This window comes from Mobula birostris, chromosome 8 (genome assembly GCF_030028105.1).
Source record: "Mobula birostris isolate sMobBir1 chromosome 8, sMobBir1.hap1, whole genome shotgun sequence".
In the NCBI taxonomy this organism is placed as follows: Eukaryota; Metazoa; Chordata; class Chondrichthyes; order Myliobatiformes; family Myliobatidae; genus Mobula; species Mobula birostris.
This window is the reverse complement of record NC_092377.1, coordinates 32,418,642-32,433,950: the sequence shown is the minus strand read 5'-3', so window position 1 is coordinate 32,433,950 and position 15,309 is coordinate 32,418,642. Positions and strand designations below refer to the sequence as shown.

The following is a 15,309-nucleotide window of genomic DNA, read 5'->3' as shown; positions in this document are numbered from 1 at the left end:
TGTGGGCTGCATGGTAGCCCAGCAATTATGGTAAAAGTTTCGAGGGAAGAGAGGTAATCATTTCCTGCCATTGTCTGTAAAGAGTTTGTCTGTTCTCCCTGTGACTGCATAGATTTCTTCAGGATGTTCTGATTTCCTCGCACATTGCAAAAGATGTATGGGTTTTGGCTAGTAAGTTGCGGACATGCTTTGTAGGGATCCAGAGGCATGTTGCCACTTGGGAATGACTGCAAGCACATCTTTGGGTTGTGTTGGTTATTGACACAAATGATGCATTTCACTGCATGTTTCAAAGTTTCAATGTACGTGTGACAAAGCTAATCTAATCTAATCACAATCTTAGTAACATTTATAAATTTTGGTCAACACAAAAAATTTTGTAGATGTTGGAAATCGAAAGCAACATGCGCAAAATACAGGAGGAACTCAGCTGTCCCAAAACTTGCATGTCTTTGAAACAACCTGGTTTGCACTTCACCTTGCTATACTGTATTTGAAAATAATTATGGAAGTCCTTGAAGAAAATAGTCCAATTTAGTGTTAATGATTAATTTTTCTCCTGAAGCTTCAGTTATGTATCCCTACTTGATTTTGAAGTATAAGGTATGAGTAGGTGGAGGTGTGAAATGGAAGTAACATGATGAATTCCTCAATTCAAGCCATATTGATATTTCAGTAATGTATATAAGAACTAATGTAGAATGTCAGACTATTTCTTCCTGTAGATCTCCTTTAAACAACAAAATTGTGTGAAATGGATGTTTTGTGTTTCAGGTCACTGCTACTTTTCTGTAATTCATAAGATAACTTGCTAGTAAAGCACTACTTAGTATCTGAGCAATAAGCTGTAAATGTAGAACATCCACTGAGGTTAGGAGATTTGGTTAAGCTGACCTAGATGTTCTTTTGAGGATTGAGACTTAGGGTAAGTGAAAACTGTTCTCAGTATCAGATGAAACTGAAGGATATTTGCATTTATTGCTTCCCTGTCCTTGAAATGACAGGCACATCAATCATGTCTAAACACAGGAGATTTAATGTATTACATGTTGTGGATTTGTGTATTGTTGAGATCAGTGTCATTTGGATAGACAAAGATATTGAAAGTTGTAATCAAATGTGTATTTGTTCTGTACCTAACCTCAAAATCCATTTGGTTTTCAAGATTCATTAATGTAATATGTAGTGTCATGCCATGAGTTTTGTGTAAATCTACTTTAAATACTGCAGTAAAATTGGTAACAACTTTATCACCTTCAAAGTAGGACTTCTGAAATTGTTGACAGCTTTTGTTAGTATTAGCAAATTGAAGAGTAGTGTATGTTTACCTAAGTACTCAAGTTTAAATAATTTTAGAAGCTCGTTTCTGCAACCTGATTGCAAATATTACAATTAAATTAATTTGAAAAATTCTTTAATGAAGTATATGAAATATAATTTGTAAACCACTCAGGCTTGTTTGTCAAATGATGTGAATTCATAAGATTTCTATTAAATTATATACTAAGCATCTAAAGCTCCACTAAATATCCTGAAGCTGCATAGGTGATGTATGGCAGCAAACTGTCTGATTTTTAAAACTCCATGTGCAGCTAAACTCCAGCCATGTTTTGTGTGCAATTCCTTAATCACATTCCTGAGCACAGAATTGCCATCTGATACAAGTGATAAACGAAACATATGAGGAAATGTGTTAAATTTGATTTGATGTTATTGTCTCTTGTAAATAATTCTTTTTCTTGCAGACACCTGGCCTGAGAGCGCGCCCAGGGAGACTTCAGTGGTTTGCTGAGAAATGCATGACTTCAAATCAGGTAGGTCAGCTGTGTGGTTTCACTTAATCAAACTTCATTTGAAAATTGAGGTGACATGGGGGAAATGGAAGCTGAGAGATACTGAATGACACTTTTTTTTGCATGTATAGCATCCAAATAGTAATTAGTCCCTTTCTAAAAAGGAGCTTTCTTTATTGTATTTGGGAAATCTTAAATGATACATCCATTAAGAAATTTAAGAGTCATTTGCAAAATTTTCATTTTTGTTTTTAGGTTGAAGCTCTTGAGAATATGGTGGAAATGACCCAGAAACTATTTGAATGTGACAGGGATCAAATGTACTATTATCTTATGAAGTTTTGCAGTAAGTGGACATCTTTTAATTTGTCACTGATCTTGAGGACCACTGGAGATAATATTGTACATAAAGACTTTTTTTCCAGAAATCTTTGACGCTCAACATAGCAACATTTCTGATCACGATTGACCTGATTCTGAAGAGTAGATGAGGCTAGCTACAACATTAAAGCTTTCCATCAGAATAGCCAAAAAAAAATTAATTATAATGTACTTTCTGAAATCTTACACTTGGCTTGTCCCACTGTAACTCTTTAACACATTCATTTTATTCCTCCTTGAATGAAAGGGATTGGCCAGAAGAGAATTGAGCTTTTACTGACCTTTGTCATCATTAATTTAGTAAATATAAAAGCTGGGGGATGGTTTGCTTTGTTTACAGGAATGTTTCATCTTACAAACTTTAATCCGGAAAATATATTTTTGAGAGTCATTCAAAGATTCAAAAAACTTTATTGTCATTCTAACCGTACATCAGCTCTGCAGGGCAGAATGAGACAGCGTTTCTCAGGAGCAGTGCAATCATAACATAAACGCAACACTAAATAATAACATAACAATAAATAGTAAAGCACAATAGCCACATGTCAGTTAAAATCAAGTCATAGGTGTCCAGTGTAAGTTAAAAGTGTCCAAAGCAGAGTCAGGTGGAGCAGCTACTTAGCAGTCTGATTGCCTGTGGGGGGAAGCTGTTTAGTAGCCTTGTGGTTTTAGTTTTGATGCTCCTGTAATGTTTGCCTGATGGCAGAAGAATGAACAGTTCATGGAGAGGGTGTGAGGGGTCTTTAATGATGTACCGTGTCTTCTGGAGGCATCAACTCTGAAAGAGGTCTTGGACAGAAGGTAGGGAGACCCCAATAACCTTCTCTGCTCCCCTAACCACCCTCTGCAAGGCTTTTTTGTCGACAGCAGTGCAGCTGGAGTACCAGGTTGTGATGCAAAAGGTCAGCACGCTCTCAACCATGCCTCTGTAGAATGTAGTTAAGACTGTTAGCGGGGAGTGATGCTTGTTTAAGCTGCCTCAGAAAGTGCAATCTCTGCTGGGCCCGTTTCACAATCCCAGTGGTGTTCCTGGACCAGGTGAGATTGTCCGAGATCTGCACCCCAAGGAACTTGATGTTTTCCACTCTCTCCACTGTGGAGCCGCTGATGCTGAGGGGTGTGTGCTCAGGCTGAGACCGTCTGAAATCGACAATCATTTCCTTGGTTTTGGTGACATTAGGCATCAAGTTGTTATCACTGCACCAGCTCTCTAGGTGTTTGACCTCCTCCCTGTACATTGTTTCATCATTTTTGCTGGTGAGCCCCACCACTGTGGTATCATCAGCAAATTTAATGGTCAGGTTCTCCTTGAATCTGGCTGCACAGTCATGTGTTAGCAGTGTAAACAGCAATGGGCTAAGCACACAGCCTTGTGGGGATCCAGTGCTCAGTATGATGGAGTCAGAGATGTTCCTGCCAACACGGACTGACTGTGGTATCTCTGTCAAGAAATCCAGAATTCGGCGACACATGGCAGTGTTAAGGCCAAGCACTGACAGTTTCACCACTAGTCTCTGCGGGATGATGGTATTGAATGCTGAAATGAAATCAATGTACAGGATTCTGGCATAAGTGTCTTTGTTGTCCAAGTGAGAGAGAACTGTGTGCAGTGTGGTGGATATTGTGTCCTCCGCAGGGCGATTTGGACGATAAGCAAACTGTAGAGGATCCAGCGATGAGGGGAGACTGGCTGTGATATGAGGCTTGACAAGCCATTCAAAACATTTCATCACTATGGGGGTCAGGGCAACAGGACAGTAATCATTCAGACAGACTACAACTGATTTCTTTGCTACAGGGATGATTATGGAGGTTTTGAAGCATCTGGGGACAATGGCTTGACTAAGGGAGATATTGAAAATGTCTGTCAGGACATCTGCTGATACATCAGCACATTCCTTGAGCACATGTCCAGGGATGTTGTCGGGACCTCCCGCTTTTCGTGGGTTGACCCTGGCAAGGGTCCTCCGTGTTTGCTCTGGATCAATGATGGCTGGTCAGATGGTAAAAAGGGACTGGCTCTCCCCCTTGCTGTAGTGTTTGATGCTTCGAAGCGGGCAAAGAAATTGTTAAGCCTGTCTGGTAGAGAGGCGTCGCTGTCATCAGTTTTCTGCCTGATCTTGTAGTCTGTCAGAGCTTTAATTCCCTGCCACATCCATCTGGTGTCACTTGTGTCACAGAAGTGTCCATGTATTTTGCCCGCGTAGGCCCTTTTCGCTTTCCTGATCCCTAGTGAAAGCGCAGACCTGGCTGAGCGAAGCGCACTCCTGTCCCCCGATCTGTAGGCTGTGTCACGGGCCTTCAGTAATGAACGCACCTCTGTTGTCATCCATGGCTTTTTACAACCACGTGCGGTGAAGGTTTTCATCACAGTGACATCCTCCGTGCATTTGGCTATGTAGCTGATTACTGCCTCCGCATACTCCTCAATGTCTGTATGGTCATCATAGGAGGCTGCTGTTCTGAATATGTCCCAGTCTGTGTGCAAAAAAACAGTCTTTTAGTGCTGAGGCTGCTCCTTTTGGCCAGACCCTTATCTCTCTTTTCTCTGCTCTCACACATTTAAGCAGTGGTTTATATGCTGGTGTTAGCATGACAGATATGTGGTCGGAGTGGCCAAGATGGGGGCGGGGGGGGGGGGTGCTGCTTTGTATGCCTGTGGTGTGTTGGTATAAACCAAGTCCAGTGTGTTGTCTCCCCTGGTTTTGAAATCCACGTATTGCAGGAATTTGGGGAACATGGTCTTTAAGCTGGTGTGGTTAAAGTCCCCAGCAACCACCACAAAGCTGTCAGGATGTGTAGTCAGTAGCTCACCAATGGCTTCATGTAGGCCTCCCAGTGCTTCGTTAGCATTGGCACTGGGAGCTACGTAAACAGCTGCCACAAACATGATGGTGAATTCCCTCGGCAGATAGAACGGCCGGCATTTCACAATGAGAAATTCAGCTGGCGGTGAGCAGTATTTAGCAGCTACTGTAGCGTTCATACACCAGTCTTTGTTTATATAAATACACAGACCTCCTCCTCAGCTCTTACCGGAGCTAGCTGCCTCTCTGTCCGCATGGAACGATGTCATTCCCTCTAGCTGTATCGCCGTGTCCGGTATGTTGTCATGGAGCTAGGATTCTGTTAAGACATACACACAGCAGTCTTTAAATTCCTTGTATGTTTCTCTCAGCAGATGCAGCTCCTCCAGCTTGTTGTCGATGAAGTGGACATTTGAGAGTAGGAGGGACGGTACCGCTGGCCTGGTGGGGTTAGCTTTTAGTCTAGCATGGATGCCGGCCCTCTTACCCCTCCTCTGTCTTCTCTCACAGCACTTTCGCTTCCACTTCCCTCAGGAAACAGCCGGCTTGGTAGCGGATAGTAGTCTGTAGCGGCGTAAACTGTCCATGTCACACCAGAACTCGTCAGTTTTTCCGACATAGTATGCCCTGATGTTAACGAGCATATTCCGACTGTATGTTATGTGTCCAGGACAAACAAAACAAACACTAGATACACTTATCACTCCCCGAGGGGCTGCTGCGTCCATGCGTGCCGCCATCTTGAATTCTTTTAACAGATTACTGATTTTACATGCTGGTTTGTAGTTTTATAGTACTAACCATGTGTTCCACAGACTTGTGTGATTTGTAGTTATTGTTACACTTTCCTAGTTACCCTGTATGTTTGCTATAGAGGATAGGAGGTTGGTACTGATCAGAACATCCACTGTAAACAATTTACCAATTTCTGAAGCTGATTTGTCTTTGTGTTCAAAGTTCAGAATTGGTGAATAAGTCATCTGCTGTCTCCTTTAATTCTAGTATGCCCCCAAGATCTGGAGTCCATCTGAAGCTTGTCACAAATAGAATAGAATCTGTTACATTATACTTCATAGGCTGATAGTGTGTAGTGGACAGTGGGCTCTTTCAGCTGAGCACCTGTGAATTGAAGCATTTTGCTAATTGCTTTTTGTCTTCATTCGTCGACAGTGTCCAACAAGCCTTTGCCTTCTCTGGAACAAAGATGGGGATGGCTACACACACTAAAAGTTATGGAAATGATAAACACTACATATTAACAGAATAAACAGAAAATGTATACATATCTTGAAGAGACTTTGTAGTGGAGCAGTAAATCAGACCTGCTAAGTTCTTCCAACATTTTGTGTGTGTTGCTCTGGATTTCCATTATCTACAGAATCTCTTACGTTTAAGGGTGGCGAGATAAATTCTGCGTGGCCAAGTGGTTAGGGCGTTGGGCTCACAATCTGAAGGCTGTGGGGTCAAGTCTCTGGCAGATGCAGCGTGTTTTGTCTTTGACCAAGGCACTTAACGACACATTGCTCCAGTCCAGGTGAAAATAGGTACCAGCTGGGGTTTAATCTTGCGATAGACTGGCGCCCTAACCGGGGGGGGGGGGGGGGGGGGGGAGAGTCTCGTACTCTCAGTCACTTCACACCACAGAAACCGGCATAAACACTGGCCTGATGGGCCACAAGGCTCAGGACAGACTTCAACTTAGAAGATAGATTCTGCAGTGGTTCCTGCTGATTATGTCAGGTGTGACCCCACTGTTTACAAGTGAAAGGATATAGCAAACTAGGAACTTAACTTGTTCTTAACTTAATCTTAATAAAGACATCAGTTAGTCTTGCGAGACCATGGATCTGCGCCCGGAAAGCCTTCACTCTCGGGGGCGCAGGCCTGGGCAAGGTTGTATGGAAGACCAGCAGTTGCCCATGCTGCAAGTCTCCCCTCTCCACGACACCAATGTTGTCCAAGGGAAGGGCATTAAAACCCATACAGCTTGGCACCAGTGTCGTCGCAGAGCAATGTGTGATTAAGTGCCTTGCTCAAGGACACAACACGTTGCCTCGGCTGGGGCTCGAACTCACAACCTTCAGGTCACTAGTCCAATGCTTTAACCACTTGGCCATGTGCCCACAGGAATCTACTCAGAATTTTGTCATCAGATTTAAGTGTTACTCCTTCAGTTTAAATGGTTAAAAATATTATTATTATTCCAAATTGTCAATGAGTGAAACCATCTTTCTGGTCCAAGAAACTACTTCACCATAACCTTGGTTTTCTTTTTTAGTATTAGTTTTTTGTGTAGTTTTATTCTTCTTCTTGTTCTATGTTGCTTAACCAGTGAAGCCTCACAAAGCATAACATTTTGCTTTTATTTTGAGAAGCCAGAAGAAGAAAACTTAAACAAGATTTACTTCAGAATCGCTCTACTTTATATTTAAAAGAACGTTTTATGCTATTGACACACAGGCTTAGTTTATAATGCCTGAGCTGGAAAATCTGAGTTAGAGGAAGAGGTTGGCCATGCTGGATCTTTATCTCAAAGAGGAAGAAACATTCTAAAGGAAAGATGATACAACTGTGGCTAACAAGAGAAAGCCAAAGAGGGGGCATATAATAGAACACAAATTAGTGGGAAGTTAGAGGATTGGGGAGCTTTTGAGAACCAACAGAAGACAACTAAAAAAGTCGTTAAGAAGGTAGAGATGGAATACAAAAGTAAGCTGGCCAATAGTGTTAAAGAGGATACCAAAAGTTTCTTCAGATACAGAAAATGCAAAGGAGAGGCAAGACTGAATATCGGACCACTGGAAAACAATGCTGGAGGGGTAGTAATAGGGAACAATGAAATGGTGGACAAATTGTATAAGTATTTTGCATCAGTCTTCACTGTGGGAGACAGGAGCGGTATGGTGGAAGTTCCATGTATCAGGGGTCATGAAGTGCGTGAAGTTACCATAACTAAGGAATAAGTTCTTGGGAAGCTGAAATGTCTGAAGGTAGATAAGTCATCTGGACCAAATGGTGTGCACCCTAGGGTTCTGAAAGAGGTGGCTGAAGAGATTGTGAAAGTATCAGTAATGATGTTTCAAGAATCACTAGATTCTGGAATGGTTTCAGAAGACTGGAAAATTGCAGATGTCACTCCACTGTTCAAGAAAGGAGAGAGGCATAGGAAAGGAAACTATAGACGAGTTAGTCAATGTTTGGGAAGGTGTTGGAGTCGATTATTCAGGATGAGGTATAGGGTACTTGGAGGTATATGATAAAATAGGCTGTAGTTAGCATGGTTTCCTCAAGGGAAAATCTTGCCTGACAAATCTGTTGGAATTATTTGAAGAGCTAACAAGCAGGATAGACAAAAAAGAATCAGTTGATGTTGTGTACTTGAATTTTGGGAAGGCCTTTGACAAGTTGTCACACATGAGGCTGCTTAACAAGCTATGAGCCCATGGTAGTACAGGGAAGATTCTAGTATGGATAAAGCAGTGGTTGATTAACAGGAGGCAAAGTGTAGGAATAAAAGGAGCCTTTTTTCCCTGGCTGCCGGTGACTTGTGGTGTCCCACAACGGTCTGTATTGGGACCAATTTTTTTACGTTATACATCACTGATTTGGACGATGGAACTGATGGTTTTGTTGCAAAATTTGCAGACAGTACGAAGATAATTGGGGGGACAGGTAGTTTTGAGGAAGTAGAGAGGTATAGAAGTTCTGAGACAGATTAGGAGAATGAGCAAAGAAGTAGCAGATGGAATACAGCATTGGGAAATGTATGGTCATGCACTTTGGTAGAAGAAATGAAAGGGGTGGCTATTTTCAAAAGGGAAAGAGAATACAAAAAAACTGAGGTGCAAAGGGACTTGGGAGTCCTTATGCAGGATTCCCTAAGGGTTAATTTGCAAGTTGAGTCTGTGGTGAGGTAGGCAAATGTAATGTCAGCATTCATTTCGAGAGGACTAGAATATAGAAGCAAGGATGTAATGTTGAGACTGTATAAGCACTGGTGAGGCCTCACTTAGAGATTGTGAACACTGTTGGGCCCCTTATCTTAGAAAGGATGATCTGAAACTGCAGAAGTTTCAAAGGAGGTTTGTGGAGTTTCCAGGATTGAATGGCTTGTCATATGGAGAGCATTTGCTGGCTCTGGGCCTGTATTCACTAGAATTCAGAAGAATGAGGGGTGACCTCACTGAAACCTATTGAATGGTGAAAGGCCTTGATAGAGTAGATGGGGAGAGGATGTTTGCTGTGGTGGGTGAGTCTGAGACCAGAGGACACAGCCTCAGAATAGAGGGGTGTCGTTTTAGATCAGAGGTAAGGAAGAATTTCTTTAGCCAGAGAGTAGTGAATCTTTGGAATTCCTTGCCACAAGCAGATGTGGAGGCCAAGTCTTTATGTATATTTAAGGCAGAAGTTGATGATTCTCGATTGGTCAGGGCATGAAGGGATACAGGGCGAAGGCTGAAGATTGGGGCTGAGAAGAAAATTAAGTCAGTCATGGTGAAATGATGGAGCTGACTCGATAGGCCAAGTGGTCTAATTATGCCCCTATATCTTGTGGTTTTATAGCCCCGGATTGCAGGAGAGTGAGGGATGACCTCACAAAAGTTGATAAATCATGAGTGGTATGGATAAGGTGGACTGTCATAGTTTTCCCCCCTGGGAAAGTCCAATATTATACAGGGCACAGATACAGGATAAGCAGGGAGAGATTGAGAAGATGTCTGGAATGTACGACTGGAGGAAGTCATCATTGGAAAGTGGGACTAATGGGGAAGATGGGCTTGGCAATATCCAGCTGTTTCTGTGCTATCTTACTCTATTTTCTGGTGAATTATGTATCCAGCTTTTAAGCTATTTTTATTAATTGGGAGAATTTTTTTTAAAAAGTTACAACTTTTTGAAATTTGCCACTTCCTAATTTAAGGCTCTCCCTTTCCTGCCATTTCAAAGCAAGGTTCCAAATGTAGTCTTTGGGGCTGGCATCAGCTCATTACTGAACAAAAATCGTGAATTATGGAATAAATTCTAGCATCAAATACTGAAGTACTTAGTTTCTAAATTCCTTTGAGAATATGCCAAAGTGCTTTACAGTTAGTGAAGTGCTTTTGAAGTGTAATCACTGTTGTGATGTAGGATAATCAGCAATCACTTTACTTGCATCAAACAGCGGAGCAATAATGACCAGGTAGGAGGCAAGAATTTTTGCTTTAACATTTTGCAGATTTTTTTTCTTGTTTGCTGTTGAAAGGTTAATCAGAAATCTGATGGCTGAACATGCAGTAAGGTGCTGGAGAGTTCCTGTACGATGCCAGTTTTATCCCCTGCTTCTGCCTGTGTATGCCACACTGAAGCACGATTGAATCAATGCACAGTAGTCTCAAAAATGGCAATCAAAACATGTTTTGATATAATGTTTTCAAATAACAGTCTTCCAAAATTGACCATAACAAAATAAGTGATATTTTCTTTTACCCTGCAATGGACTCCACTATCAACACTGCCCTCAACATCATTTTATGCATGTCTGCCCTCACCCCGTCCCCCTGCCACCCCACCAGGGATAGGGTTCCTCTTGTCCTCGCTGTGGTACACCCCAGCCTCTGCGTCCAGGACATAATTCTCCAAAATTTCCACCACCTTCAATGGGGTTCCACCACCAAGTACATTTCTTCCCCCCCCCCCCACCCCTTTCTGCTTTCTGCAGGGATCACTTCCTCGTCCATTTGTCCCTCTCCACTGATCTTCCTCCTGGCACTTAACCTTGCAAGCGGAACAAGTGCTACACCTTACTACCATTCAGGGCCCCAAACTCTCCTACCAGGTGAGGCGACATTTCACCTGTGAGTCTGTTAGGGTCATCTACCGTATCCGGTGCTCCCGGTGAGGCCTCCTGCAAACCCGTGAGACCCAACGCAGATTGGAAGACTGCTTCACCGAACACCTACGCTCCATCCACCAGAAAAAAGTGGGATCTCCCAGTGGCCACCCATTTTAATTCCATTCCTCATTCCAATATGTCAGTCCTTCTCTACTGTCACAAACAGGCCACACTCAGGTTGGAGGATCAACACATTATATTCCGTCTACGTAGCCTCCAACCTGATAGCATGAACATCAACTTCTCAAACTTCCAGTAATGCCCCCCACCCCCCCTTCACCATTCCCCATTCCCTTTTCCCCCTCTCACCAAATCTCCTTACCCACCTGTCACCTCCCCTTTTCTTTCTTCCATGGCCTTCTGTCCTCTGATGGCCTATCAGATTCCCCCTTCTCCAGCACCTGTATCTTTTTAACCAATCACCTTCCTAGCGCCTTGTTTTACCCCCCCCCCCCCCGCTTCTAACTCTGACTCCTCATCTTTTGTTTCTCCAGTCCTGATGAAGGGCCTCGGCCCCACCATACCCGGGAGGTTGGGATGTCTTGTCCCGATCTGTGTGAATACTTGTAATTACTGCCCCCATGCCATCGACTGTTGGCAAGAAGTAACAGACCTTACACTGCATACAATTATAAAGAAAGTATACTTATGAATGTTTACTTAACTAAACTGTCGTTAAAGAAGAAAGAAAAAAAGGGAAAAAAAATAAAAGACCCATCATAATTAAAACAGTCAAATGTGCACGGGTTGGAGCACAAATCTTCCAAAATCTGATGTGTATGATGTACCTATTTACTGATCACCGGTAGGGTTTTTCCTCTTGCACTCCATCGAATCATGCATTCCTGTTGGATTGAATCCTACGGCCGGTTCTCTTGAGCTTCTGTCCGTCTCCTGCTGAAAAGACCTCTGACCCACCTCTGAGTCCATCACAAAACCTCTCCTCAGCATTCTCTAGAACCTTCTCCCAATTCCACCATCCTGGTTAAATGACACTACATTCCTAATCATGAGCATCATAACCCCTTATCTTTAACAGTAACCCAATCACTACCAGCAGAACACACTGCTTCTACAGAAAACCATTACATGAAATACCCTGCAACATTAGCAGTAAAATCTTAAACAGGGTGTTACACTCGGATTTCTAGCATCTGCAGATTTCCTCTTGTTTGTCATAGTCATACTTTATTGATCCCGGGGGAAATTGGTTTTTGTTACAGTTGCACCATAAATAATTAATAATAAAAACCATAAATAGTTAAATAGTAATATGTAAATTATGTCAGTAAATTATGAAATAAGTCCAGGACCAGCCTATTGGCTCAGAGTGTCTGACCCTCCAAGGGAGGAGTTGTAAAGTTTGATGGCCACAGGCAGGAATGACTTCCTGTGACACTCTGTGCTGCATCTTGGTGGAATGAGTCTCTGGCTGAATGTACTCCTGTGCCCACCCAGTACATTATGTAGTGGATGGGAAACATTGACCAAGATGGCATGCAACTTAGACAGCATCCTCTTTTCAGACACCACCGTGAGAGAGTCCAGTTCCATCCCCACAACATCACTGGCCTTACGGATGAGTTTGTTGACTCTGTTGGTGTCTGCCACCCTCAGCCTGCTGCCTCAGCATACAACAGCAAACATAATAGCACTGGCCACCACAGACTCGTAGAACATCCTCAGCATCGTCCAGCAGATGTTAAAGGCCCTCAGTCTCCTCAGGAAATAGAGACAGCTCTGACCCTCCTTGTAGACCGCCTCAGTGTTCTTTGACCAGTCCAGTTTATTGTCAATTCGTATCCCCAGGTATTTGTAATCCTCCACCATGTCCACACTGACCCCCCTGGTTGGAGACAGGGGTCACCGGTACCTTAGCTCTCCTCAGGTCAACCACCAGCTCCTTAGTCTTTTTCACATTAAGCTGCAGATAATTCTGCTCACACCATGTGACAAAGTTTCCTACTGTAGCCCTGTACTCAGCCTCATCTCCCTTGCTGATGCATCCAACTATGGCAGAGTCATCCGAAAACTTCTGAAGATGACAAGACTTTGTGCAGTAGTCGAAGTCCGAGGTGTAAATGGTGAAGAGAAAGGGAGACAAGACAGTCCCCTGTGGAGCCCCAGTGCTGCTGATCACTCTGTCGGACACACAGTGTTGCAAGCACACGTACGGTGGTCTGCCAGTCAGGTAATCAAGAATCCATGATACCAGGGAAGCATCCACCTGCATCGCTGTCAGCTTCTCCCCCAGCAGAGCAGGGCGGATGGTGTTGAATGCACTGGAGAAGTCAAAAAACATGACCCTCACAGTGCTCGCTGGCTTGTCCAGGTGGGCGTAGACATGGTTCAGCAGGTAGACAATGGCATCCTCAACTCCTAGTCGGGGCTGGTAGGCGAACTGGAGGAGATCTAAGTGTGACCTGACCATAGGCCAGAGCAGCTCCAGAACAAGTCCCTCCAGGGTCTTCATGATGTGGGAGGTCAATGCCACCAGTCGGTAGTCATTGAGGCCGCTGGGGCGCGACGTCTTTGGCACGAGGACAAGGCAGGACGTCTTCCACAGTACAGGAACCCTCCGGAGCCTCAGGCTCGGGTTGAATACATGGCGAAGTACTCCACATAGCTGAGGGGCACAGGCTTTGAGCACCCTGGACTGACACCATCCGGTCCTGCAGCCTTGCTTGGGTTGAGACGTTTCAGCTGTCTTCGCATCTGTTCAGCTGTGAAGCCCACCGTGGTGGTTTCGTGTGGGGAAGGGGTATAGTCATGAGAGCAGGGTAGGGGACTGTTAGGAGGGGAGAGTGGAGTATGTGTTGGTTGGGGGCCGACGACAGAAAGGACTAGTCTGATCTGATTAATGACTATTCATCAGGTGTGTAGAACCTCCATGTTATGGTATTTTCAATGTATGAATTTGTCTTCTCTGCTTCTGTAAACCACCATTACCTGGCTTTTGCACATGATGTGATTCTTGGACTGGTTTTCTACATTCTTGATTTCAGAGGTTGGGGAATGAAATTCTTTCAAATCATTTGATTATAATTTCATGTTGCTTGTCCCACCTCACTATTCACGCGAGATCTGAACTTCTGTATCATTAAGCATGTCTTCTTATTTTAAACAGAGGATGAGAATGACTGGCGAAAAGCTGATGCAACATGGACCAAAATGCAAGAGGAAAATGTGATCCCCCGAGAGCGAACACTCCGAATACTTGCTGATATATTCCGTAGCAATGGTCAAGAAATTCCATTTGAAGTTCCTGAGGTAACCGTTTTAAACTTACAAGCTTACGTTGCTTTCTTTAATGTTACCCAAAATTTAACCAAAATGTATAATTGCTGTTACCTGTTCAAACACCAGTCAGGAACTGCAGAAGGCCAAACAGTCCTCTAGCCCCTTGCATTTCATGCCCTGCTTAATCTCATAAAATATCATTGAGGGCCATGCATCTATAACCTGGATGTGTAATTCTCTACTCTTTTACTCTTTCAGTATGTAATTCTCTACTCTTATATTCTTTCAGTATGTATACTTTTTTAGAATATCTCACTTTTTGACATATCCCGCCAATCAGAGTCTATTTTCTTCCCTTTTTGTTGCTTCTGATTTCCTTACCAAGTGCTAAATCAACATAATTTTCCCCTTGTTCCATAAATGATGGTGCACATAATTTCAGACAGTACTGATAGTTAACTTCTGGGGAGAAAAGGACCTACAAGTGAAGTAAGCTTCCAAATGAAAAATGAAGTACTTCTGGTGGGATGATAGTGTTGAATGGTTGCTTATCTGCAGACCTGAATATTAGTTTGACTATGAGATATATACAGTAGCTTACTCTTTGAAATAATGGATTAAGGAGGGGTTGTACCGTATGTTAAGCTTTTTCTGTTTTGGGAGTTTTGGAAGCAACATTTAGGAATAATCTCAAAAATGTATCCACCTTATTCTTTGTGTAAAGTAGTGATAGAAAATCCTTGAACTACATAACATTTAGTCAATATCTGTGGAAAGAGAAACATATTTAACATTTCTTATCAAAGATCCTTCGTCAGAATTAGTGAAGAGAGAAAACATATTAGACTTATGTAACAGAGAAGGCGGGAGATGAATGGATAGGACAAAGGAAATATTTCTTGTAGGGTAATGTCAAGTTATGCCATGGGAATAAGATTTTGAAGAAGTAATGTGGTTGAGGAATTAATATTAGCAGTTAGAGAAAGGAAATGCATCAAAGCAAAGTAGGGACTCTGAAGCAGGACAGGCACTGGTAATGGAAGACAAAAACAGCCAATATTACACGAGATGCTGCAGATGCTGGAAATCTTGAGCAACACACACACACACACACACACACACACACACGCACACACACACACACACACACACACACAGTACTGGAGGTACTTGGCAAGTCAGGCACTATCTCTGGAATGAATAAACACTCGAT

The 15,309-nt window shown here is 43.0% G+C and overlaps 1 protein-coding gene across 2 annotated transcripts in view; it reads left to right on the top strand.

Annotated features, from left to right (window-relative positions):
* lrpprc (leucine-rich pentatricopeptide repeat containing) overlaps positions 1 to 15,309 on the top strand; it is a 142,990-nt gene that overhangs the window by 93,968 nt on the left and 33,713 nt on the right. For both annotated transcript variants that reach the window (XM_072264971.1, XM_072264972.1), the window contains 3 exons: positions 1,746 to 1,814; positions 2,049 to 2,139; positions 13,984 to 14,126. In XM_072264971.1, coding sequence (XP_072121072.1) covers positions 1,746 to 1,814; positions 2,049 to 2,139; positions 13,984 to 14,126 — 303 coding nt within the window. The remainder of the gene's footprint in view (positions 1 to 1,745; positions 1,815 to 2,048; positions 2,140 to 13,983; positions 14,127 to 15,309) is intronic.